General features: G+C 48.1%; 2 protein-coding genes across 4 annotated transcripts in view; both read left to right on the forward strand.

Annotated features, from left to right (window-relative positions):
• CCDC13 (coiled-coil domain containing 13) overlaps positions 1-9,015 on the forward strand; it is a 34,374-nt gene extending 25,359 nt beyond the window's left edge. For both annotated transcript variants that reach the window (XM_030494283.1, XM_030494292.1), the window contains exons 13-15: positions 1,403-1,557; positions 4,993-5,104; positions 5,646-9,015. In XM_030494283.1, the coding sequence (XP_030350143.1) occupies positions 1,403-1,557; positions 4,993-5,104; positions 5,646-5,805 (427 nt within the window). In that variant the 3' untranslated portion in view covers positions 5,806-9,015. The remainder of the gene's footprint in view (positions 1-1,402; positions 1,558-4,992; positions 5,105-5,645) is intronic.
• A 3,821-nt stretch (positions 9,016-12,836) lies between these two features.
• LOC115617330 (kelch-like protein 40) overlaps positions 12,837-26,372 on the forward strand; it is a 29,410-nt gene continuing 15,874 nt past the window's right edge. The window contains exons 1-11 of one of the 2 annotated variants that reach the window (XM_030507679.1): positions 12,837-12,903; positions 14,435-14,581; positions 15,173-15,240; positions 15,634-15,747; positions 16,398-16,592; positions 17,431-17,640; positions 21,629-21,800; positions 22,456-22,600; positions 22,991-23,026; positions 23,746-23,947; positions 24,258-24,396. In XM_030507679.1, the coding sequence (XP_030363539.1) occupies positions 14,476-14,581; positions 15,173-15,240; positions 15,634-15,747; positions 16,398-16,592; positions 17,431-17,640; positions 21,629-21,800; positions 22,456-22,600; positions 22,991-23,026; positions 23,746-23,947; positions 24,258-24,396 (1,387 nt within the window). In that variant the 5' untranslated portion in view covers positions 12,837-12,903; positions 14,435-14,475. Of the gene's footprint in view, positions 12,904-14,434; positions 14,582-15,172; positions 15,241-15,633; positions 15,748-16,397; positions 16,593-17,430; positions 17,641-21,628; positions 21,801-22,455; positions 22,601-22,990; positions 23,027-23,745; positions 23,948-24,257; positions 24,397-25,373; positions 25,516-26,372 lie in introns of both variants that reach the window. The other variant, XM_030507688.1, reaches the window with a different exon arrangement.

Genomic DNA, 26,372 nt, shown 5'->3' on the forward strand with positions numbered 1-26,372 from the left:
ACATGAGGATAATATAGCATCCAGTCATATTTTAACATGAATATGTATAAAAAAATCAGGCATTCTTCCACTTCCCTGTTGGATTGTGGGTCAGCAAAGCTCAAGTAACATGTAATGCTTAAGTTAAGAGAAGAATGCTGGGAATGGTTACGTGAGTGGGATTTTTCTACAGCAGCTGCCAGGATTTAGGACTGTGTTCCACAATCACTCACTGTAGAGCAGAGTATACTCTCAGAAGATACTCTGTGGTAAATGGTTTGTAGGATAGGGCCCTGCTGGGGAAAGAGCAAGAGCGAGAGGAACATTTTAACTGAAGTTATTCCTATTGGCAAAAGTTTTCATTAAAAAAAAATTACTAGTCTTGTCATTTTTCCTCCACTGTTTGTCTAATGTGGATGCTAGGGGAACACCTGGTCAAATGAAAGTTGAGTGAATTCAGAACCACCGAGAGAAATATAATTTCTCATAGCATGTCACCAGCCTGGGAATTCACTGCCACGGGAGGTCGGAGTCTTGCCTGTAGCTAGATTTTTAAGACAGTGATATAATTTTATTATAGTTGTAATAGTTTTTTAGTTATGCCAGCTAGGAGGGAAATAAGACTAATCAGGTCTCCTGATTCAGAGAGTAATCAGCTATCATCTGTGGGGTCAAGAAGGAAATTCTTTTGTTCTGCACTATACAACACAGTGAGTGAATTCAGGTTTCTCTCTAGCTTTAAACTCCTCTAAATCGTTTGGTATCAGGCACTGCCCCACACGAGATGCACCACTGACTCCATCTGTGGGCACACATCAAATTTTTGTAGTAAATTTTCTAAGATGTTGTGCAGGGTGAATATAGAGTCAGTTTGCTCTTCTGTATTGTACTGCAGAATGAACCATCAGTTTCTTTTCCAGTTGCTTCTTTCCATGGTAGTAGCTAATGGCCAAGTTTATTAGAAGCAACATCAAGTTTCTTTTCTTACTTGCAGATAACTGATGCAAACCAGCTAACTGACAGTGTTTTTGTAAACTATTTTCCTTCCAAATTTTCCTAGTGTTTTAAAAAAACACAGTGTATTATTCTTGTAATAAAAGATCTTTCCTCAGCAATCTGCAGCTTGCCTGCTCATCTGAGTTGTAAAATCACACAAGTAGCCAGTGTTAAGGGATTTAGGTAACCTCCATTAACAAACCCATTATTTCCAACTGTACTCATTAGTTAATGCTGTTTTGCAAATTTGGAGGATGTCATCTGGAACAATTTCACTGAGATTTCTGCCTTTAGATGCATGGAAAATTCTCTTTTTCCCTCTGTTGGGAGCTGTGCAGTGTGAAGCAGGATTCAGTATCAAGACTGACTGATCCTTAATAGTCATGACATAAATAAGCTGAACTACCTTTTTTTTGTTGCCTGTCAGGGTGGAGGAAAGCAGCAATAAAATCTTGGCAGCTGAGAAAAGTCTTCAGGAAGAGCGGCGGCGATGTGTCATTTTGGAACAGCAGCTTGAAAAACTGCAAATGGATGCAGAGAGTGACACAAGTGAACAGAAATCTCCCCTGAGGAGCAAAACAGGTAAAGCGGAGCACTTGTCCCTCATCCTACCTTTACGGTTAATAGCAACAGCATTCGGACATTCATCTGTCAAACCTACACAAGTGCTTGATCTTACACGTGCTGATTTGGACCTACTCAGACTAGTGGAGCAATACAGAAGGTAAAATCCTGACCCCTGCTTAATTCAAGAGGATTTTGCTACAGATTCAAGAGGATTTGCTACATTCCCTAGGTGGGACCAGGACTTTTGCAATATGTTGTTTTCATGGAATGACAGCCTACAGAAAAATACTTGACGCTGCTCCTTGTTGCAACCATGCCCACTGCTGTGTTCCCTTTACACTTCTGCCCGAGGGATTCATCTGAAGGTTAAAAGCAGAATTAAAGGACGCATCCCAATTTAAGGCCTGTCAGTGTCTATGAAAAACTATTGCTGGTGATGAAGTAATTAGATCTGGTGTAATTTATTATCCCATGAACATGATAATCTCCTGCTATAAATACGAACGCCTCACTAGCATAGTTAAAGGAGAGGAATTCATGGTGGATGTTAAATTTTTATTTCCCCAATCAGATCCTTTTATTGCTTAAGGACTCTGATTCTAGAAAGTGTCTAAACCAATAAAATGGCACATATTCTTAAGGAAACTTTTACAGTGGTTTCGCTTTTTATGTGTATTTTCATAAAGTAAAAAGACCTTAAGTGCCGGTAGATGAACAATAGGGACGGGAATTTCAGTTTGGCAAATACTGGGATGGTGTCAGGTTAGTTAGGGTGACTAGAGAGATCACAAGCCTCATCAAAGACCCTGCACAAGCACTTGGGCCATAGGAGGACTGCCCTGCAGCTCAGCAGATGGGTGGTGTGGTTTTCCATCATTACTCTATCCAGCACTACAGTGTGTACTAATGCTACCTCATCAGCTTCTTAGAGCTGCTCTGTACTGAGAGTGGTAACCCATATAAGTAATCACCTCCTTTTCCACCCACACTGAGGTCTTGTTTCTCCTTAGGCATGGGTCAGACTGAGGTAAGAAACACTGTTGTAACTGCACTGCGTCAAACCTACCCCTCTCTGTAAAATATGCGTCTGTTCCTTAGAGTAGAACTGTTGTGTCCTTAGGAAGGGCTTCAGCCAACATTGACTCATTCCCATGTGTTTTTCTGTGAGCACTGATTTTTAGAGCTGTCTTACATGTATTAACTGAGAGCCTGACAGGAGAAGACGTAGTGCAGAGAAACTTAGATCCTAATAGAAACCTAGAGTTTAGAAACAAAGTGCTACAGCCTTTGGCCTTTAGGATATAGGACATTCATGTTGATATGAGAGCAGTGCTGACCCTTACAGAAGTGATAGCATGGGATGCCCTTTGTGATTCCCAGGAGGGTTTGGAGGTGAGAGGCTTTGGAGCCCTCATATGGTTCTGCAGATGCCCAGAGGAAGAAATCAGGTGGTTTGTAGGGACAGGTAGTAGCCAAATAAGAGCTGTGGGAATACAGTTCTCAATGGTACACTTTTTACTGACTCCATGCCTTACACACGGAATGGAAATGGAAGCATTTTGGTGCTGTCTTCTAGAAGAGAATTTAACTGAATTTTTGAGTGTTCAGACTTTGATACAACCTGGCAGTGTAAAGCATTGGTGTGTTGTTCTATTATCATACATGTTCTCCACCTACATTTCCCTTGCAATCTCAAAGAGATACAGCAATAAACTCTTCAGGTCGTGAGCTCTTTTGGGAAAGTTGTGCTGTAGTAGTGCTTTGGTAACTCATCCTCTGTGTAGATCGGCATTTCATAGCTGGAGGAAACAGGCCATTCTTACCAGTGTGACAGGTTCCTTCTTACTAAATATTTAGTATGTTAGTCTTGTCTGCTTAAGGACTAAAAGCTAATGTAGAAAAGGATTGGCAGTAAGACTAATACAAAGAAATCCTCTTTAAGTCCCTAAAATGGGTAGGTAACAATTTATTTCACCACCTTTCTTTTGAAGAGAGCTCAGCCCCTAGTGATGTGCCAAAACTCTGGAGTTTGTACAAGAAACAAGTATGCAAGTCCATAATACACCTCTTCAGCAGAGCATGTAGGTTATCTAAATGCTTTCATGCCAGATAGTTGTCGAAATATGAAGGAATGAAAACCTTGAATATAAAATAGAGACTAGAGAACCCACTAATTAACATAATATTTTCTTCTCTTTCTGAAAGTGCAAAATTGGAGAGAGCTGATCTAATTGCTTATCTAATGTTTCTAGTCTCTTCAATTCAAGGGAAGTAGATAATGATGCCAAGCCGCTAGACACAACCAGTTGTGTTTTAAAATTATTCATGCTTTTCATTTTTCTTTTTTTTTTTCCTGTTTTATCCAAATTTCAAATTAGCAAAGAATAATCCCAGAGGAGAATAGGAAAGTAACAGCAGGTTTTCCTCAGTCCTGTAAAACACAACCTCAAGATCAAAAGCATTTGTTTTTTATACAACATAGCCTTTCTCTTCTCATGTTTTTGTCAGAGTTCAATACTCTCTGGCCAGATATTTCAGATACTCCACACAAGGAGGATTTAGTGTTTTAATACCATTTACTCAACTGATTCAGCCATTTATCTACAGCAGAGACCACCCTCCAGTTCTCTCAGTGTTGGGATAAGTTCAGCATCCTGTACGATAGCTGTGGTCACTTCCTACATTCCTTTCCTAGCTTCTTGCGCACATCATCCTTGCCTGTCTTCTCTGAGCCTTCTTCCATCGTAGGGGTTTGCTGGTTGGTCACACTTTTCTGTTTCTCCAGTCCCAGTAGTAAATTTGAATTGTATTTTCTCTATAACCCTGAAAAAAGTTTGGTGTCCCTTTGAAATGACAGGAGCAATGCTACATGTTTTGGGTAGGCCTTTAATTAGGAAAGCATTCCTGATTCAGAACCTTAGTTTGAGGTAGGTATTTAAGTGCTTTACTCCATTTAACCTATGTTGTGTTTATGCTGAGGATCAAAGTGCTTTACAAAAGCTGCTAGAGTGTGTGCCACATGCAAACTTTATCACAGGCATCCAGGAAGCAATAGTTGTCATTATCTTAAGTGAAACACAAGGAAAAGATAAACATCAAAATAATCCTTTTCAACTGTTTCTATCACCTATTGTTTTGTCCATTTAAATACTTTGCATTAATTTTTTTCTTCTCTGAATACTTTGCATTAATTTTTTTCTTCTCTGAATAGGTAGGCTCACAGATTACTGCATTTAACCCTGAAATGCAAACTCATCGTGTTTTCATTTTGCTGAAAGCAGATTAAAATAAAAGGCTATCCTATACATTTACAGTATCTTCATGGATATATGTAGAACTTAACAGAGTCCTTAGTATTTATTGACTGCTTCCTGAGATTTACTCAGTGTGCTACCAAGTGAAAATGGTTGTTTGTTTTACTAAAACTCCATTTTGTGATTAAATTTATAGGCCAGACTGCAAGTCATTCAAGGCTCACCTTGGATGTGAGTGATGGGAAGTTCTCTGCAGCTCAGCTTTCCAGGTTGCCTATAGAATTGCGGGTAGAGGAGCTGAGCAGAAGGTATGGTTTCACTTTCTCCATGCTATGTTACTTGCAATAGCTAAAATTCATTGCTGTCCTTTTAGCAATGATATTATCTGCACCTGCTGCTCAGAAGATAAAACCTAGCAAAATCTGTAGAAATCACAGATCATCTGGTTTGAGCTTGTTTATGTCATTCTTACACAAATTTCCTCGTAATTATACAGATACCCAGAAATGTGAAGCTAATGCAAATGTTAAGCAACACAAAACATGCAAGGAAGACACCTTTTTTTTTTTTCTCTTTTTCTTTCCCAATGCATTGATTGCAAGCTTATTAGTGAAAATATAATTATAATCTTTAACAAAGCAGATCTGAAAAGTATATTGGTTGTCTAATAATTGTTTCTGTCTCAAAGGGAAGAGGAACAAGTAATAAGTTCACTCTTCCTCACACCTGTCATAAAATTACCAGTGAGCATGTGTTTCGGTATTTTCTTTCCCAGAGCTGAAACACTGTTCTTAATTTGCTTTAAAGCTCCACAATGCACATGAAAGTTTTCCTTTTGTTTCCTCATAGGCTTGTGATGCAGCTGAATGAGAACAAATCTCTGAAGGCCGCTTTGGAGACTGCCCTGAGAAAGAAAGAGGAAGACTTTAAACTGTATCAAGACACAATGGGCCAAGTGAAGGATATCTTTTTACAGGCCATTCAGCAGCAGAAACAGGAGAAGAGTTAAGCAAGATATTCAAGAGTCGTTTGGACTGCAAAGCAGGGAGAGAGCTCGGGCATCGTGCCCATGAAGTGAAATGCAGTGGCAGTCTAGTTTTGCAGCTTCAGATCATGTCATTTCTTTAGCATTTGCAGAAGAGGATGAGAAGTGGAGATAAAATACAAAAAGAGTGAAGGTTTTGCATGTCAGCAAATTTTGTCTTTAAGAATTAGCCAGCCAGCAGCTGGCTCTCAAACTGCACATGCCATAGGTTGGTGCAGTTTAGGAAGCCGCAGGTCTGCAGTGTGATTTTAGACAAAACCTTCCTAGTTTCAACAGATTTTTCCTCAAGAGGGCTCAATATTCAATACGCTGCTGCTTTTATCAGCTCTTGAAGGAATTTGCTCTATAAAAGTTGTGCCAGCCCCCTTCCAAATTTGTGCCAGGAACAAACCAAGTTCTGTTTTTATCAGCACATTGATACCTGTCTGTCTCAGGCTTTCTATAGCACGTAAGCGCTGAGGGAGAAATTTAGTCTGCCCTGTGAATATCTGCAAGTGAATTTCATGGGGGCTTCTCTCACCATTCCAACCTGTTTCTTTGCTTGAACATATGGGCAGCAGAGTTTTCTGAAACTCAGTGGAGTTTCCACTGAAAAGGTAGACTGTGCAGATTACCCCTATAATCAGTCAGACCTACCTTAGATTAGTTTATACCATATAAAATTTGCCATCCAGGTTATGAATTCCCTATTTCTGTGTCTCTGCATTCACCTGTTACGCAGGTCTTCTCACTAGAAAGAAATGCTAACAAAACTCAGACAGGTCCTCACTGCAGTAGTGGTGGGACTTTTGGAGATGCTGAAAACCATTTCATCTCTGTCCTTTTCTCTTGCAGCATGGTGAGAACACCAAGTGCAAGCTAATAAGGCATTAGCATGCAGCCTGCCAGCAGAGAGCTAGCCTGGGGGATTACAAGCAAATAGGGAGCTAGTCATTTTTGTATAGCACTGCTTTGTTTCTCAGTGGAAAGTCTTAAAAGCTCTTCTTTTTCTGCTTTGCTTTGTCAGCCTCTTTTTGTGAGTGTGAAGTTGGTCAGATTTTAACCCCAGCCACCATCAGCACAAAGTGGATTTGGGGCCAGGCAAACCACAGCTCCCTTCCCCAGCGTGGGGCTTGCACCTTGACTCTGCTTGCATTAAGATGAGGCATGTGAAAAAGAGCAGAGCAGGAGTTACTCCAGATGCGTTGAGGGTGGTGTCATCCCTGTCTTCTTTTCCTGCTTATGCTCAGAGATGTCTTTCTTCAAACAGTTTGCAGAGTCCCTGATGGAGGAGCTGAGGGAGCTGAGGATAAGTTCAGCATCCAAGAGTTAGCCCTCCCTGTATTTAAAAGCCCTGCTCTGCTCCCCCAGCACTGGCCACAAAAAGTGGGACCAAAAATGTTCATTGCCATATTCCTCCTGCTCACCTTGCTGGTAGCATCAGAGGAAAAAGCATCTTGCAACCCACAATCCTCTCAACAACTCAAGGAATTGTAAATCCTGGATCGAGAGACAGACACAGCCTCATCCAAGCGAGCTGTGGTTTGTTTCTGTTCAGCTCCATCCTCATGATTATGAGGTGAGGGGTAGAGAGAGCAGATCTAACAGAAGCAATCAGCCCACCTCTGATAGATATTTTAAGGACCTGCAGTAGCGAGCAGATCCCTTTGAAAAGCTGCCTGAGCTGTGGCAGAGGTGTGGAGATTTTGCTATGCGGTGGCTGCTAAATTCAGGCTGATAGCTTGCAGCTAGAGATTCTGATTTCACTTACACAGAAGTGTGAATCAATAATATTTTCACCTATGTACAGGAGAGGCAATCTGCCGTCCCTTCTAATACATGGTCAGCATTTGTCTCCTGTCTCGTGATGAAGCAGTGAAGCTCATACCACTTTCCAGCTGAATGGCTGTGAATCAACTCATGAAAAAGAGATAAGAAAATGGGAGTGTTATATGTTACAGAACACTTATGGCTTCCTAGCACATGGTGCAAACCTCAAATGCTGCAACACTCATTTCTTTAAACATATGTTTGTTTGGGGTGGCACAGAAGCATTTTTTTCTTCTTTTTCTGCACACATGCCCAGCATCTCTGGACACCTTGATACAGAAGAAGCTAAGACACTATGAAAGAAGTTATTTAGAGAGTCTGTACCTGTAGGTAACTGTTTCTCATGGAAATGTGCAATCTGTCCCCCATCACAGAGCTGGGGAGGGTTTCTGTACACAGGCCAAATTGTCCAGGTCGTCTCAGTTTTCACCTTAGTTTTGAAATAAATTCCCTCTGCATTTCCGCTGAGTGACCTGCCTTTGAATTAATCCCCATGCTGACTCTTGTAGCAACTGCTTCCCAGTTTTCCAAGGTATGAGACTGATTTTCTTGCAGTGCATATCGTTTTGTTGCTGAATGTAAGAAATCCTGTCAGACCTTGGGAGCAGCAGCCCCATCTACCCCAGCCCACCACTCAGAGAACAAAACCAATGACAATATTTTTCTCACTGCCTACAAAAACCCTTACCACTGCTCTTTAGCCATAGGATCTCTCCAGCACGCTTGATAAGCTGTTTGAACTGCAATATTTCTCTTAGGGATGTAGCTGGGCTTGATCTGAAGCCTCCACAACTCCCTGCTTTTCTTGGAAGTTTGATGGCCTTACAGATAATTACCAGCCTATTAAAATCCTGTGCTTTGATTCTTATTTGAATTTCTCTGGCTGAAGTTTGCAGCCAATCATTGTTACACCTTTCTTTGCTAGATAAAAGCAGTGTAAGTATGCAGCATTTCCTCGCTGGGACAGCCTTCATCCTGTGCAAAGTCATGTCACAAGCTGCTTTTTGATAAGCTCAGAGTTTTTTCAGTCTCTCATTGTAGCTAATGGTGGTGACAGGCTGAGGGTGACAACGCTTGCACCGCTGGCACAGGCTGGTGGATACAGTTAAGCTGTGAAGAACAGCATAAGGCTAATTTTGCTGCAAATATTTGAGGCTGTGGACACTCCTTTGTAAGATTTGGCCAGCTTTTAACTAATGTATGCTAAGAATACGAGTCCTCCAAATAGTTGGGCTGAGCCCAAGGTTGTCTTCTACGCTGGAGCAGGGCAGAGCACTTCCACAAAGCAGCTGTCAAGTGCCCGACAGATGCATCTGATTTTACAGGTACAACTGAACCTCTGGGAATAAATTATATTTGATGAATCGTCATTGTTTTCCTTTCAGCCTGTTGTGAGACATCTACCTGCAAAGAGCAGGGAGCATGAGAGTACAGCTTTCCAAACTGGTCATAACATGAATTCGGTTGCATTAGCATGGTTAAATGCAGATAGTATCGATGCAAGTGAGCTCTTCCTAACCTAGGGTCTGCTTGGCCAAGTGGTGGAGGATCAGCCAGCAGGTTGAAGATGATCCCACTATAACAGCTCCAGTTTAGAGACATAGATCAGGGCTGTCGGTGGTTCATGCCCTTCCCAATGCTCCAAAGCAAGGAGAAGACAGATTTCAGTTCTTCACATGGGTGAAATGGGAAGGAAGTTAGTGGCAAAGGGGAATTGAGTTGGAAATGGCTTTGCCAACCCCTCCATCAGTCGCAGTCAGCAGCTGCTACTGCCCTGCAAGGCACAGGGCCCTTGCCCTGTGCGTGGCAAAAGGAATGAGGTTCAGCTTTAAATGGAAAAATACTCTAGCAGGGCCCCCATGCTCTAAATTAAGCCACAACTGAGCCAAGAGGGGTATTGGGTTTCTCCATCCTCTCCCTGTGAGCCTGGCTCAAGAGCTGGCTGCTCCCCTGGGACAGGGCGGCCTCACTCAACGAATGCCAACTCAATCCCATGCGTCTCTGCTTACAGCTCTGAAACCCATCTGCAGGCGGGGGGTGAGGTCCTGGGCTTTAGAGCAGCTTGTTTGTCAGCAGGGATGGTTATCTGCAGGGTGCAGATAAGAGATGATAAGGTCATTCCACCACATCGCTGACATAATTGGGGCATTTTTTTCAGGAACGGGAGGGGATTGTGAGGAGAGGAGCTGAAGGCTGTGACCTGATGCTGGTTGTCCCTGGCAGATGGTGGGAGCCTTCTTCAGAGTCCTTTCCCAGGGCAGGAGGAGGTCCTGGGATCTTTAATGGGGTTGGTGTAAGTCATGGGGGATGTGCAAAGCCATCCTCGGGGTGCTGAGAGGGGTCCTGGGGTGACCTTGGGTGGATCAATGGATGGACAGGTGGATGGGGCACACATCCCCTTCTCCTGAGCCATCCTGCTACCATGGAGATGCCTGCTGAGATCCTGGTGGGGTTGGCATGTGTGGCACTTTTGGATGGGAATCCAATGGGGTAACCTAAGGCAGTATAAAAAAAACCAACCAAGTGTGAGCTATTATAACCTTTTTCCCTTCCGTTTCACCCCAGAGAGAACAGGGAGACAGCAGTGTAAGGCAGGAACCAGGAGGAGGCTCCTTTGGTGTCCCCACTAAACATTCCCAGTTTGTGCCATGCCTCACCTGGGCCATAGCCAAGTGCCTTTCGTTGAACACAGCCACCTTCCACTTGCTTGTTTGGACACTAAATCGAGGTCTGGCCACAGTTCATGTGCCACAACTTCCAACAACTGCTAAATGTTTGAAAAAAACTATAATTAAAAGCAGCTCAAAGCCATAAACAGCCCTTGTCATAAAGCAGTGGGGCAATAAAACACAGAGGTGTCCCCCGTACTGGAGCAGGCACGCTGCTTACATATTGAAAATAAATCTTTTTATATTAGAAATCAAGAGCAAGGGGTTTTTTTCCCATTTTTTTTATAATATCCATAAGTCAAAGCTAAATTATCTTTACCACCACAGTTCTCAGAGCCTCATGAAAAACTGCTGCCCAGCCCTCCGCTTGTGTTGCTCTTTCAATCCAGCAAGATCACAAATTACTTAGGATTTTAAAAAGTAAAGAAAATAAATATCTATCATCATCCCAAAACTCGGGATGCTGATGCTCAGGGAGAGCAGCACGATGGGGCTGGAACCTGCTCCCTGGAGCCCCCCAACATCCCAAAAGCAAGATCCCCATCTCCCACAGCCCTATGGTTACACAGTAGAGCCTATTGTGCCTCCAACACGGTGGGGGCTCGGAGAGAAGGATTTGGGGGCTGGTTTTGGTTTCTGCATGGAACAGGAGAGGGATAGGGTGGGAGCCAGGGGGGTGGCAGGGACCTGTCAGTCCCCCTGTGCCCCTTTGCATGTGGTATTCCTGTACCACCCTGCCACCATGGCAAGCCCATGTCCATCTGCATCCACTGGTGGGGGCAAAGAGCCTCAGCTTTCCCTCCTGCTGAGCTTCTTCGACATATGGCCATGGCTGGCCATAAACCCCTGCCCTCTACAGGCACACAGAGCATGATGAATTGTGTCGCTGCACTTATCTGCACTGATTGCTTAATTACTTTGCCTCTAAGCACCCACTCCATTATACCAAGGTCTGAAGAGACGAAGTTCCAAGAGCTGCTGCAGTAGGAACAAGGCTGGGGCTCGGGGGCATCCGAGAGGCAGGCGGCCAAATCCTGCCCAGCTGCTACAATTTATAATGGCTCATTAGGTGCTGAAAGTGTTGGCCATGCAGTGCCAAGAGTCTCTCTGCGCACACCAAGTTAAAAATGCTGCCAAAAAACCTTTTTATTCATGGCCAGTGCCATCCTGGGTGTCTATCCTGGGGATCCTCCCCCCAGAGCCCAGAACATGACTTCTTTCACCCCAAAGCAGGGTGAAACCCACAGAGGTATTTTTAAAAGCCAGGGTTGCTGTTTCTCTCCCCGACCCTACAGGCAGCCCAGAAGATGCTTGAGGATGTCAGCTCTCCCCAGATTTCACAGGGCTTTGGTAGAAATTGCTACCCACAGTACACAGGGATGGGACTGATGCTGTGTTGATTGGCTGACCTCTATTTGCCCATCCTAGAATAACAGAGGCCACAACCCCATGCAGCCCCTTCCTATCCTGTTTTGGTTTCAGATGCCAAAAGCTGAGAAGCCACAAAGATGCTCCAAGGGCTGGAGCACTTCTCCTATGGAGACAGGCTGAGAGAGCTGGGCTTGTTCAGCCTGAAGAAAAGGCTCCAGGTAGAGCAGCTTCCAGCGCCTAAAGGGGCTGACAAGAAAGCTGGAGAGGGGCTTTTGACAAGGGCAGGTGGTGACAGGACAAGGGGTAATGGCTTTAAACTGACAGAGGGGAGATTTAGGTGAGATCTGAGGACGAAGTTCTTCTCTGTGAGGATGGTGAGACACTGCCACCAGAGAAGCTGCGTTCAAGGCCAGGTTCTCTGTCAGTGCCCAAGGCCAGGCTGGACAGGGCTTGAAGCAACCTGGTCTAGTGGAAGGTGTCCCTGCCTGTGGCAGGGGGTTGGAAGTGGATGAGCTTTAAGGTGCCTTCCAACCCAAACCATTCTGTGATTCTAAGGGACCCCCAGAGTTAGTTTATAGAGGTGCAGCAACCTCTGAGCCTTGTGCTGATTTAAACACTGCCTGAGCCAGTGAGGAAGTGCACCTTTTGGCTCTGTGCCTCAGTTTCCCCATCGCCATACAATTATATTTGCCTCCCCTCCATCACAAGGCGATGAGGGCTTCCCCTTCCCTCGCAGGGCTCAAAGCAGGGCACTGAAACACCCCCGGGAGGGGACTGCTCCCTGCGGGGTGCCTCCCGCACCCCGGGGCTCCCCTGGCGAGCCCTGGGCCGCGCTCCCTGGCCCGGGTGAGCTTTGGCAGGCAGGACGGGTCCTCTCCGGCAGCTGCGGTGACAGACAGCTCCTGAACCAGCCCCCCTCTGCAGTGCTGCTCTAAAATAAAAATACCTCCTGCCTGCTCCGCTCCACTCCCTGCCAAACTTCCTCCAGGGGCAAGGTGGGGGACGGCAGACCCAAAATACACCCGGACAGACACCCCCCCCAACCCGGGCTGAGAGATGCTCTAGGGCAAGCCAACAGCCCCCCAAAACCTTCCTTCGCCTCCCCCCCCCCCGCCTCCTCTCCGGTCTTCCCCTCCCGCCGCCCCCCGTCGCGGTGCCGGACGCTGGATACCCGCACCCTCGCCCGCCTCCCCCCGCGGCCCCGGGGCTCAAGGTCAGTAGCGGGGAGCGGTGCGGGGCTGAGCGGGGGGGTGGGCACGCCGCGGGTGGTGACACGCTGCTCCCGCAGCTCCGGGGCTTTTGGTCACCTCTGCCTTGCGCCCACCGCCCGGCCGGGGTCCCGGGGCGGCGGAGGGAAGCGGGGAGATAAGGATGCTGCGGCCCCGCGGCGGCCCGGAGCTGGGGCGGGGGGCTACGCTGGGCAACCCCCTGCACCTGACTCAGCAGCCCGGGAGCCATCGGGAGTTAAAACTGACCGAGGGGCCCCCGCCAGCACCCCTGACCCACTGCAGGGTCCCCAGCGGCACCCGGGGGCCGGTAACTGCCCTCCCGCCCGGCTCAGTTGCGGGGTGACCTTACCCCTCTCTCCCCCCCAAAAAAACCCCAAGTTTGAAAAGCATGGAAATGAATTAAAAAAGCTTCTTAAAGCCACCGCCGTGAATGCCCCCCTGCCGCAGGGGACCGCGGAGCAGCGGCACCGGGACACCCCCCGCCTCACCGGGACCAGCGTTCCCTCCAGTCCTGGGGAGGATGGGTTCACCCCGCATCGCTGCCAACGACCGCCCCAAAGCTCTTAAAAAAACTCAGTAACCGACAGAAAATAAATTTTAAAATAATAATAACTAACTAAAAAAAACCGAATTGTTTAAATAAGCACCCTCGGCACAAAGCTTGGCGAGGCAGATGCAAAAGCAGAAGGTGACCGGGCCGCCTTTTACTGCTGCCTATAAGAAGAATTCCGCCCCTTTCTCCCCCCAGAGCGCCCCGCGCCGCAGCGGGGTCCCCACACCCCCAGGGAGGGGGGAGATGTCATGGATGGGGGGCAGTGTCCCAGGCAGCGTATTCTGCAGCACTCAGGGCGCTGCAGAGCTCGGGTCAGGCTGAGAAGCACGTTAATTACCCGGGGTTAATTAGCGTCGGGAGGAGTAATTAGCCCGGACTAATTGCGGGGCTGGGTGCCGCAGAGCGGCTGGGGGGTTCTGAGGTTGGTTCCTGGGGGGCTCCTAAAGCCCCCAAGAGCTTGGGGCTGGGCGGAACCCTAGCAGAAGGTGAGCAGCAGCCCAGGGCAAAGGAGCGGAGGCATCCCATCACATTCTTTCCAGCACGGGTGACTCCACACTCTGTCCTGGGTCTCCTCCAAAGATACGGTTAGCAATTAGGGAAGATACCAGAAACGTGCTGGAGGAACCCCATCCTGGGTGGGTGGCATCCTGGAGCATCTCTGAACTTTGGGATGGATGTGCTTTGCCGGGAAGAGCCCTTTATCAGGAACACCCAGCTGAGCTGCCCCCAGAATCTAGCTCCTGGGTGGGTTTTGCAGCAGGGCTCAGCAGCAATTTCTATCCCTGCACCCAGCATTCAGCCCCAGGTGCTACCATCTTCTTCTCTTCAGCTACTACCCTTCAAGGAAGCCCGCCAAAGCAGAGCTGCAGAGGACCAGCAGCAATTCAGGGTGTTTGAGGGGTAGGAGGGCAGGTGGAGCTCTCACCCCTGGTTTTCTTCCCTCTTCTCCTTCCCTTTCCCAGGTCTGGATCCCCCGCACCAGCTGGGGCAGTAACCTGCCACCATGGGGGTTAAAGCGATGCTTCCCAACTATGAACTGGGGTTTTATGCCCTCACCGTGACGTGTGCTGTGGTGTACAGTAGCAGTGAGATCTTCCAAGCATCCAGAGGTAATCACTCCCCATTGCATACCCCCTGAGGGGGCCCTGGGCGGGAGTATGGATGTACAGTGGATGCTTCTACAGCTATTAATACCAGCAGCAGATCCGTGGCTTTAGTCTGGGCAGAGAACAGCTTGGGAATCCTTTGCAAGGTTCAAAAAGGACTTCTGCCTTTTTGCCTGCTTTTCCCCCTGTCCCCATTGCCATGACTCAGGGCTAGAGGCTGTGGCACTTCACAGGTCTCCAGCCAGTGCCCAGAGCAGGCAGCCACTTTGCCAGTACAGGTCTGGTTCACAAATCTTTTCTCTGGAAATCTCAAAACACCTGAAAATTTCATGGGTTCAACTGCAGGTCCCTGGGATCTGCACTGCAAAAAGGCTTTGCTGCAAAGTCTTGCAAAAACAGTTGAGGAGCCTGACTCCTATGGTCCTCCATGAGAGTTAGGCACTTTTGGGACGGGGTGTTTGAGCCCTTATGGCTCATCATCATGGTGATGAAGGCTCCTTGCTCTGCTGAAACCTGGGCCCCACTTCCCAGAACTGTTTCTCTCCCCATAATTCTGTTCTGAATTATGCTCCCATAATTCTGGTTCTTTTGCAGATAGCATGAACAGAAAGGCCTTTCGGGACGGCATAAAGCCGGGCTGGCACTACTTCGGCAGGAAGATGGTAAGAGGAAAACAGACTCAGTCTTTTGTAGCTACTGGTGACAAGGTCAGTGCTGACTGCTGGAGAAGCAGAGCTGGTTGTTCTCGTGCTGACATGCTTTGGAAAGTCCACGTGACTTGTATTTTTCTCCCTAAAAATACAAGTCACGTATACAAAAGCCAGGAAAATATCAGCCATGCAGCACTGTGGGTGCTCTCCTTTGTGTCCACCAAGATGAGCCACTTCTCCACATCTCCCGGGGGTTTATGACCAACCTAAAGTGCTCGGGAGCCCTTGAGTGGAAAATGGGAAGAAAAGGCTTTGAAAGTTACATGGTTTCCCCACTAGAAAGAAGGGTGTTGGGGCAGGGGTGCAAGGACTTGGGACAGTAAGGCACCGGTGCTGCTCCCACAGGATGTGGCCGATTTCGAGTGGGTGATGTGGTTCACCTCATTCAGGAATGTCATCATCTTCGCTCTCTCGGGACATGTCCTCTTTGGCAAGATCTGCTCCCTGACGGTGCCACAGGTGAGCCAGGGTTGTGGTGGGATGGATTTGAAAGCACCAGGGTGGAGGGGGTTCGAGGGATGTTCTAGGATAGGGGGAGAAGAGTTGGGGTTTTCACCAAGCTGACCATGGGTTAGGGCTGCTCTTGTGAGACACACTCAGAGTCCTGCATCCAGCTCTGGGGCCCCAACATAAGAGGGACATGAAGCTGTTGGATCGAGTCCAGAGGAGGCCACAAAGATGCTCCGAGGACTGAAGCACCTCTGCTATGGAGACCGGCTGAGAGAGCCGGGCTTGTTCAGCCTGAGAAGAGAAAGGGACACCTTAGAGCAGCTTCCAGTGCCTAAAAGGGCCAACAAGAAAGCTGGAGAGGGGCTTTTGACAAGGGCAGGTAGGGACAGGACAAGGGGGAATGGCTTTAAGCTGACAGAGGGGAGATTTAGATGAGATATGAGGAACAAGTTCTTCCCTGTGAGGGTGTTGAGGCCCTGGCACAGGTTGCCCAGAGAAGCTGTGGCTGCCCCATCCCTGGCAGTGTTCAAGGCCAGGCTGCACGGGGCTATGAGTAACCTGGTCTAGTGGAAGGTGTCCCTGCTTGTGCCAGCAGGGGTGGAACTGGATGAGCTTTATGATCCCTTCCAACCCAAACCAGTCTGTGGTTCTTTTTGCAGCACCGGGCTGTGGTGTACATGCTGTATGGGTTCTTGGCCGTGCTAAGCAGCATGGGGCCCGTCTACCTGATGATCATCCTTTCCCACTGCCTTGTCCTCTACTCCATCGCGCTGGCTAAGCAGAAGTGGCTCTGCTATGTGGCCGGGCTCTGCTGTCTCGCCTCCTTCAAGATGGAGCCGTTTAGCTCATGGCAGGTAGGTGCTGTCTTGGAACATCTGTCTGCCTCGTGTCCAGCCCACTTGTATCTGGCTTCTTGGGTTTACTTCCAAGGTGGACTCCTGGGGCACCCCCAAACCATGGCCACTTCTCCACTGGCCACATCAGAGCTCCCACAGGGTTTGAGAAGGAGGGGACTCCAGTGCCAGTGAGTTTGGGAGTAATGTCACTGGGGCTATGTCGTCTTTTGATGGCTTCGTGCTGGGCCAGAGCTCAGGACACCTGAGTCCTTCTTGCTGCTCAGTCAACAGCTTGTCAGCCAGGCAAGATGTGTTCCTGCCCTGTGCCTCAGTTTTCCCATCTGTAAAACAGTGCTGGGATGGGTCCATGCCTGTCTGTTAGGTCTCTGTCCAGTTAAGATGATCTCTCACTGATGGTGGAGAGGAGCCCAGGAAGGACTTTATAAAGCTATTCAGTCCCTCTGAAGGACAGTGCGGTCCCTCCCTGCTTGCTGCTGACCTCCTGAAATGTGTATGTCCCTTCCATCAGGCTTGTGCTGGCTTTTCTTCACTCCCTGGGCAGGGTTATGTCCCTGTGGCAGGGTAAACGCTCCCACCCCAGACTAAAGCCTCTGTGACATGGCCAAAGACATAAAAACATGGCCAAGAGGATCTCCTCCAGGGTGCAGGACCCAGCTGGGAAATTGAGCCCTAGTTTTCTCTTTCCAACAGCAAGGCTCATTAGCTCCTGGGACAACTGGTGTCAGAGCATAATTAGAGGCTTTATGTGGTGTCCCAGGAATGATGTCCTCCACAAAGCAAGGGCACACGGAAGTGACACCATGTTCCTGGTGGTAACTCTTAATTTCTCATCCAGAGCGGGTTTGTAATGGGAGCTTTTGATCTTCAAGATGTCCTATTCTATGGAGGAAGTGGGTTCACTATTATGCGCTGCATGAGCTTTGCACTCGAGAGTGCTGAGAAGAAAGAGGGCATCTACTCCATCTTCGACCTCCTCAAGTACAACTTCTACCTCCCATTCTTCTTCTTTGGGCCTGTCATGACTTTTGACCAGTTTCTTGCCCAGGTGAGTGCTCCTCCATAAACCTTTCCCTGCGTTTGTTTGCTTGGGTTTAATGCCTACAGAACCCCACCTTTTGCCACAGTGAAGGTGTAAATGGTTGTAGAGTTTCTCATTATCACCTAGAGTCTCTGGCCATAGTAGGAGCTGCACAATGATGCTGTGATTTTTGTGGGGAGGGGCATAAACTGATGGGGTTTTAACCTTCCCTTTTGGGTTTTTGGTCATTTCCACCGGTCAGTTCAGAAGGGAAGACATTGCTGTGGCAATAGCATCATGCTGGGGTGAGGAGGGGAGGGTTCAGATCATGTCCTTGTTTGCTGGGCACCTGCACTGCTTGGTGCCTCAGTTTCCGAGTGCTGCCACCCCAGCAGCTCCCTGCTGCCCCACTGTGCTGTGCTGGGAAGCCACGATGAGAGCCAGACCTGTGCTGCCCATCTGCAGGGCTTTTGCATACTGGTGGTTGGGACAGCAAGGGCAGTCTCATGCTTCCATCCAGCTGGTTTGCCCAAGACGTGGCCATCCAGTGTTCCTGGGGATGGTGTCTGTGTCTTCAGATGGAGTTATTTCTCTAGAAATCAATAAGATTGCAAATAGAAATAAATAAAGAAGCAGCCAGGGGCTTCCTCTGATCTCCATGAAATACCCTGATGTCCCAACTCTTTGCCTGTATCACAAAAAAACAGGGGAGCTTTGTGAAGAGCAGGCTTCAAGTAGCACTGGAAAACATCAGCAGAAGGCTGGGCTGGAACCAGCCAACATCTGGAGCTGTTTCACAGCCAGATCATGAAAAACAGCAGTGCTGCTCTCTCCCTTCTCACTCTTCCCATCTCTACATCCTCTTTTACACCAATGATCAACCTTGGCCATCAAATCAGACTGGTACTGCTTGCTAAGGAAGGAACCTCTTGGTCAGCAGTGGTGCTGGGGAAGACTGCCGTCCCCCTGTTTCCTTTCAAATAAGAACAGTGACATTGGATTTTTGGACCCAAATTGACCTCTGAGTGCAAAAGCATTCTGGAAGAACATTTGTGAATTCAGAAGAAATAAACAGCCCAGAGCTGGCAAGGAGGAGACTGAAGACCCACCCAGCTCAGCACCTTCTCCCCAGTGCTGGGCTAGTACTAGCTGCCTAAGAAAGGGTCTGCACTGGTCTTGTTTCCTCCAGTGAGCTGGATGAGCCCTGACCTGAGTCCTGCTCCTTGCTGCTGCATCACCTGGGGAGTGAATAACCTTGTGCTGTGTGTTGGAAGCAACAGGATCCATTGGGTCTTACAGGATCTATTTAAAAAGACTTTTAGAGCATTTAGACCCTGAAGATCGTAAGATCATTCTGTCCCCTATAAGGAATGCTTGCAGTGCATGGAGTCTGCCATCAGCCCATTCTCAGCAGACAAGCACCAGGGATGGCCAGGCTGCTGGAAGAAATGTAAGGCTTCACCTTTCCAGTCTTATCTGTCAGGCTGAAGTCCAGGCGAGCATGGCTCCAGCAGCCCCACTCTCCAAGCCCCTCTGGAGGGGATACAGTGCCTTGGGGTGCCCTCCTCACCCCATGTTCCTCTTCTTTCCCCCTTTTTCATCAGTCTGTCCTATGAAACAGGCAGTACTGGCTTCTCCTAACGCTACAGCAGCCATGTGTCTGTAAATCAGGGCATTAAACTCCTCATATCTCCAGCACATGAACTCCATCACTCCTACAAATCTTGATCTGGAGGGGTTGTAATTTACAGCATCATAGTATGGTTTGGGGTGGAAGTGACCTTAAAGATCACCTAGATCCACCACGCTGCTCCTCTTCACAGCTCCAAACCAAGATGTCTATGGACACATAATGAGCAATTCCCCCATCTGCTGCTTAAAACGCTCACCCCAAAAGGCCCAAGAAGTCCCAACACCTTTCCCATGCCCCGGCCATGGGTCCTGTCTTGGCCTGGCCACTACTGCCATCTCCTGGCTAAATGCTCCCCTGCTCTGCTGGAGCTGCAGCTCATCGCAGAGGTGAATTCCTGATTGCCCAGCAGCAATTATGGGGGGCAGGCAGATGGAGTCCCTTCCCCAGCGTGGGGTGTGCGGCCCAGTTAGGAAACACATCTGTATCCTTGTCTCCTACTGGTGCTACATCGTGGTAGAACCCTTGCACCCCCACGTGTGATGGGACATCACCTGTACCAGGGCTTGGTCAGCCTCATTTGAGATGAAAAGCATCTTCCTTATTAGGATCAAGGGAACAAATTCACTTCCGTAGGGCTGGAAGCATGGGGCACACATCCCTGATGACAAGGGGGTGATACCATCACACTCAGACATGAGGATAAGGGGAAATGGCCTCAAGTTGCACCAGGGGAGGTTTAGATAGGATATTAGGGAAGATTCTTCACTGAAAGGGATGTCAAGCAGTGAAACAGGCTGCCCAGGGAAGTGGTTGAGCCACCATCCCTGGAGGAATTTAAAAGACCTGTAGATGTGGCACCTGGGGACATGGTTTAGTGGTGGACTTGGTAGTGGTGGACTTGATGATCTTAAAGGTCTTCTCTAAATGTTCTTCTCTAAATGTTTCTATGAAAGGGGGTCTCCCTGTCCTCCTGCATATCTCCATGCTAGAGACTGTCCTCCCTCGAATTGTCTACCAGCTCAGGGTCCAGTGGCCTCTTTGTACCCTTGAAGCACTTGGCATATAACAGACATGAAAGAAATCTGGCAAAGGCTTTAATGCTCGGAAATCATCTGGATTTGATGATGGGGCTGGTGTGGAAGCCTGTGGATTATGCTGGGAGAGCTCCCACCTCTCGCAGGGAATAAAGGGAAAGTAATAAACATAAGAGGATTTTGAATACAGCAGCAATTTTTACGGCAATGCGGGGAAGCGAGGACATCAGTCTGCCCAGTGTAATCCTGAAAGCTTGCTCGGATGGTGATTATATTACAACAGCCAGAGACATGACAGCTCCGGGAGGCAAAGCCCGGCCCCCTGTTGGTACAAGACACAGCAGAGATGAAATCCCCATAGATTAGGTCCCAGCCTATTCAGGATGGCCTCTCTAGCAGCTACCCTCTCATTTAAAGCAAGTGTCTTCAGCAGAAGCTCCAGAGACCATCAGTCATCTTCCTCCTCCTCCCAAATGATCCTGCTCCAAAAATATAGACCTGGCCCTGGCAGAGCTATAGGTGTGATTCCAGCCCTGTTCCCAACCTCTCCTGGGCAAGGGACTTGTAGGGATAGGACAAGGGGGAATGGCTTTAAATTGCCAGAGTAGAGATTTAAATTAGATATTAGGAAAAAATTTTTCACTATTCCTATATTAGGAAGAAGTTCTTCCCTGTGAGGATGGTGAGGCCCTGGCACAGGTTGCCCAGAGAAGTTGTGGCTGCCCCATCCCTGGCAGTGTTCAAGGCCAGGTTGGACGGGGCTTGGAGCAACCTGGTCTAGTGGAAGGTGTCCCTGCCTGTGGCAGGGGGTTGGAAGTGGATGAGTTTTAATGTCCCTTCCAATTCAAACCATTCTATAAGTCCATGTCCTTCCCTCAGGCTGTGGCATCCTGTAGATGTGGCGGGTATGGGCATTTGCTCTCCCTTAGTGATCTGTGCATGGTGCCACCCTTAAGAAAACTTGACTTTCTGAACACGTCCCTGCAGAAAGAGCATAAACCCCAGCTCCCTGGTTGATATGGTTTTCACCCCAACTCAGGTCCCTTAGGTACAGCCAGACCTGTGGTGTCACACTGTGTGCCTGCTCTGCTAGAAGGCCCAGCAATGGGAACAGCCTTTGCTAGGAGGGTGATCCAGGAGGCACATTGCTGCTATTCTCAGCACCGAGGTGTGGGTATTGGAGGGACCCCCCTGGGTGTTCCTGCATCAGTGGTGATTTGTGCCACTGTAGGCCATGGTGTGATTCTGAAGGGCAGCATTAAGTCCCTGTTTGGACCATTTCTCTGGATGTAAGAACATGCTGCCTGTCTCTCAGCTCAATCCTTTCCTGGCTTGCCATCCTGGGCAGGTGAGCACCCGAGAGCTCAGACGCAAAGATGATGAGATGAGGAACATCCGGGCGCATGCCCTCATCCACGTGGGGGCCATCATTGCTGTGGACATCTTCTTTCACTTCTTCTACATCCTCACTCTCCCTTCTGACCTGAAGTTCATGAACCGCCTCTCAGACTGGTCCTTGGGTGAGTGGCCGTGCTCGGACAGGTTCACACCTGTACTCAGCTTCAGGGCAGTGGTGAGTGATTCCAATCTCCATCCATCCTCACTGAGAGGCTTTGGCAATGCCTTTGTTGGACAGGCTTGAGAAAAACCCTTCTTCTTCCCATTGATAATGCACAGAGCTGGGGCAGGCAGCCCTGGAAAGCAGGTGGTGTTGGTCTGATGTTCTCACAAGGTCCCAATGTAAATTGTTTAGCTGCTGGTTTAAGAGGCTGAGCACCAAGCCATTCCCATTGACTTTGTTCTGGGCTGGGAGGGAGCTCAGCACCTCCAAAAAATCAGCCCCATGCTGTTGCAAGAGGCACACCTGGTATCTCAGATGCCTTCTCAGGTGGCCACCCGTTATAGGTGTTTGTGAGCCACCGAAATAGCCCCTGTGTGTAGGTTGTACAGAGAGCAGCTCAGGGGAGTTTTAGCTTCTGTCTTCAACTGCCTAATGGAGGGTTGTACAGAAGGTGGACTCTTCTTGGAGGCTGGCAGGGAAGAAGCAAGATGCAGCAAGCAAGGTGCAGCAATAGGAATTAGAAATCTTTAGTGTTTGTTCCTGCAGGGTTTGTCTTCCAGTGTCAGACTCCTCCTCTCCAAGGCAGTCTCATTTGACTCCCATTTTTGCTCCAGCTGGCCTGGCCTACTCCAATTTGGTGTATGATTGGGTGAAAGCTGCTGTCATGTTTGGGGTCATCAACACCATTGCCAGACTGGACCACTTGGACCCACCTCAGCCCCCCAAATGCATCACCATGCTCTATGTCTTTGCAGAAACGTGAGTACCCCACATGCAACAAAGAGAGATGGCATGTTTGACCTGAATGAAACACTCATGGCGGGGAGACATCTGTGCTGGGATTCTGAGCAGTTGGCCTATGAGTTGGAGATTATCTATGATGTTGAACATATATACTGAACCTATAGTCTAGACCTGACCATAGCCCAGGAAAATATTCTTGGGCAGGAAGCAATAGATAAGAAGAGAGGTTACCATCACATAAACAGTGGGACCTGTTCAAGGAAGGAGCATGGACAACTGCTATGAACAAGGTTCAAGATGTATCTTGCCAGGGGATTGGGTACCTTCTCTGGCTGACTGCTGTGTGGAAGGGTGTCATTCATTACGCTGCATGTTTTAACATGCTTTTTATCATCTGCATTTTAGGCATTTTGACAGAGGGATTAATGACTGGCTATGCAAGTAAGTGTTAACCATCTCTAGTCTGGTTCAGGGTCTTATCTTTCATCACATAGCAATGAAGCATTAAATGCTGTTCATCCCAAAGCTGAGGTGTCCTCTCTTGCAAATGAATCCCATTATGGCATGAAGTCATATTTGGTCTGTTTATCCCTAAGACCATTGAATTAATCACCACAAAGGGCCACAGCCCTCTGCCAAAGTTAGGAATAAGAGAGTCCTGTCCAGACATCCCTTGAAGTCTGGTGGGTTTAGCGTTCCCTCGAGGGAGGAAGAGTCAGGTTCATATTCCACCAAGAGGAAAGGGGAATTGAGCCCAGGTCTCCCATATCCTGGGTAACAAGGGTGGCCTGAGCTGTAGCTACACCTCCCTGAGCCTGTCAGCTCTCTTCAGCCACAAGTTCGCACCAGTAAACTTGTACTGAAGGTAGTGGCTGCTCTGTGATGAAATCTTGTGCAGCAGAAAGTCCGAGATAGCCTGCAGCTCTACAGATCCCCGTGGTTTAGCAACCCTTTACCTGCAAGAGGGGGAAAGGGTGCTGGACTGCAGCAATAATCAGTTTATTGCTAGAATGTGTCAGCCAAAACATCTTTCCTTTCTTGCTGGGGTGCTCTATGTTGACCTGCCTATGAAAGGCTTATGGTGGGTGAGCATGGGGTAAGGGACTCCAGAAGGGTCTCATTGACTACAGGGAGCACCAACTTCTTTCCTTGCCCGTTAGGTATGTGTATGATCACATCGGAGAGAACCATGACAACATCATTAAGGAGCTCATGGCCTCCATCTCCACCTTTGCCATCACCACCCTGTGGCTAGGACCCTGTGAGATCATTTACATCTGGTCTGTCTTCAACTGCTTTGGCCTCAACTTTGAGCTTTGGGTGCAGAAGTTCTTCCAGCAGGCGCCCTTTGTCAAACTGGAGGTGAGGAGCTAGGCCGCAAATGGATGGGGAAAAGTCAATAGGTCTGGAACCAAACTCTGGTGCTGGGAAACATTCATGACTGTAGGGAGATCAGACTTTGTTATACAAGCCAGATCCATTTTCAGCTGAGACTGAAGAGCGACATCACTGATGAAGCTATGCAGCTCCATGTCCAGGCCTCCTGTGTGGAGACCTGAAGCTTTTTCCTGTGGCCTTTAGCATCCTTGCAATCAGCTACTTAGCTGGCCAAGGGAAACACAGTCCTGGTATTTGGTATCCCTTCATTTTATGCACTGTGTCACCCATGCAGAGCAAATTCCCACGTGCCCCTATGACATTTAGGCTGAGTGTGGAGCTTTCAGAGGGAAAATGGAGGTCCAAGAGAACAAGACGTGCAGCCCCAACGAGTGTCAAAGTACCACAGATGATAGACACACAATCTGAGGTCTGTTCATGGTGAATTGTTTATACATTTCCATATAAAAATAATTTGTTCTTGTTCTGCAAAACATCTTGATATTCTGAGTGGTTTTGATGTTTTGATCTGATTTCTGATAAAAGCAAACTTTTAGATATTAGAATGAATCATTTTCCAACCACTCCAAAGCTTAGTCCCCTGTCTCTGGGACCAAGGTACCTCGGGGATATGTTGGAAGAAAAACTTTGGAAACTCCATCCTGGAAACAATTATGTTGCTTATTTGTTTTGCCCAGTCTAAAATCTGGAGGTTCTAAACCAGCTCAATAAAGACTTCTTTTGAACAAAAACTTTGGAGAGGAGTCCTCCTATTTACTCTCCTCACTTCTAATCAGATGATAGCACTGACAGGCAGTGAAATCTCCTTCCCTGTGGCACTGCAATTCTCAGCACTAAGTGGCCTGGGGATTCATCGTGCTCTTTGAAGATTGCTATAAACGACTTCCCTGCCCCACTCACAGCAGCTGCTCCTGAGGATTATATGCCAGTGACAATTTCACTCTGTTGCTGTCACCAGTTTTCAGCTTGTTGGGGTTTTTTAACTCCTAAGAAACAATTTCTACCAGGAGCCAGGAGTGATATGCACATAGGGATAATAATAATCCTGGTATAAAAGAGCATTCATCTGCCTTGAGGAATGGCTTACCCCAGGCAACAGATGAAGGAAGCAGTACTCAACCTTTACAGTTAGCATGAAACCACGTATAACATCTTGCCCCTACCCATGGGACCTTGAAACACCAGTCGAGTCCCAAACGCAGGAGTCCAGCAGCAGAGCACAAGTTTTACCTTGTCCTTATGTTTCTTCATCCCAAAGATGCTAAAGGCTGCTCTAATTTCTGCCTACCCCTCAGGGATCCCAGCTGGAGTTAGGTAGGACTTGGCCTAGTGCTTACCCTATCCTTACAGCCTCATTTTTCCTCACTCTCTACTCCTCTCCCCACCACAGGACAAAATGTCAGTGGCCATGTCTCGGCGAATTAGGGCAGTTTTTGGGGCTGTGAATTTCTGGGCCATCATCCTCTTCAACATCCTAGCCCTCAACAGCCTGGAGTTTGCACTGCTGGTGACCAAGAGACTCCTCCACACAGGTAAGGTGCTACCAGCCTTCCCCATTGAGGGACATCTTGTCTTGATGGGGGGACACTGGTAGGAGAGTTGATGACCGGGACTTTTGAGTCCTCTTGGATCCGAAATGGCCTAGCCATTGGGTTGTTATGTGGCAGCTCCCAATGTGCTCAATTCTTATGGAAAAGAATGGTTTCTTAGCTCCCACCCTTCTCATGTGAGCTCTCTGGGGCATGAGCTACCTTCCAGGTGTGCTTGTACAGCTCCTAACACAGCCTGACACTGTGGTTTAGACTCCTTGCAGCAATGCAAAGGTCACATTCACCGCACCAATGAGTCCCTGGCAATGAAATGGTCCCCTTGCTGGAGAAAGTGACTTACTTGTCCTACCTCTTCTCCTTTTGCTTTAGCAGTTACTCCTGCGTCAACCTGAAGGTGACAGGTACAAATCCTCATGCTACAGTACATTAGCAATGTACAGCAAATATGTACATTTCTAATCAGTGGATGGTGGCACCATTTTGAAGTCTTCTTGAGCACCCCAGGGTATAAATAACCATCAGAAGCCCATGTCCTCCAGCCCTGTCTGGGATAGGGCTGGCATAGGAAACAGATAATGTGACACTCTGGGCTCAGTGTGCCAGAAGTGCCTGCCCGCTGAGCTAGCTGGCTTTTGCTGGTTGCATTATACATTTCAGAGGTCCTGTTTTAGCAGGTACAAAGCCTGTGTCTCCTCTCTGCTGTGGATACCAGATTTGTGATTACAAATGCCATTAGATCTTTCATAAGTGAAGGGAGAGCTCTCAGCTCTCAGTCACTTACGTAGGTGACAAAAACATGTGTTTCCCTAGGTGTACATTGTGTCCCCATTGAGTAAAGA

Source organism: Strigops habroptila, chromosome 1 (assembly GCF_004027225.2).
Source record: "Strigops habroptila isolate Jane chromosome 1, bStrHab1.2.pri, whole genome shotgun sequence".
Lineage (NCBI taxonomy): Eukaryota > Metazoa > Chordata > Aves > Psittaciformes > Psittacidae > Strigops > Strigops habroptila.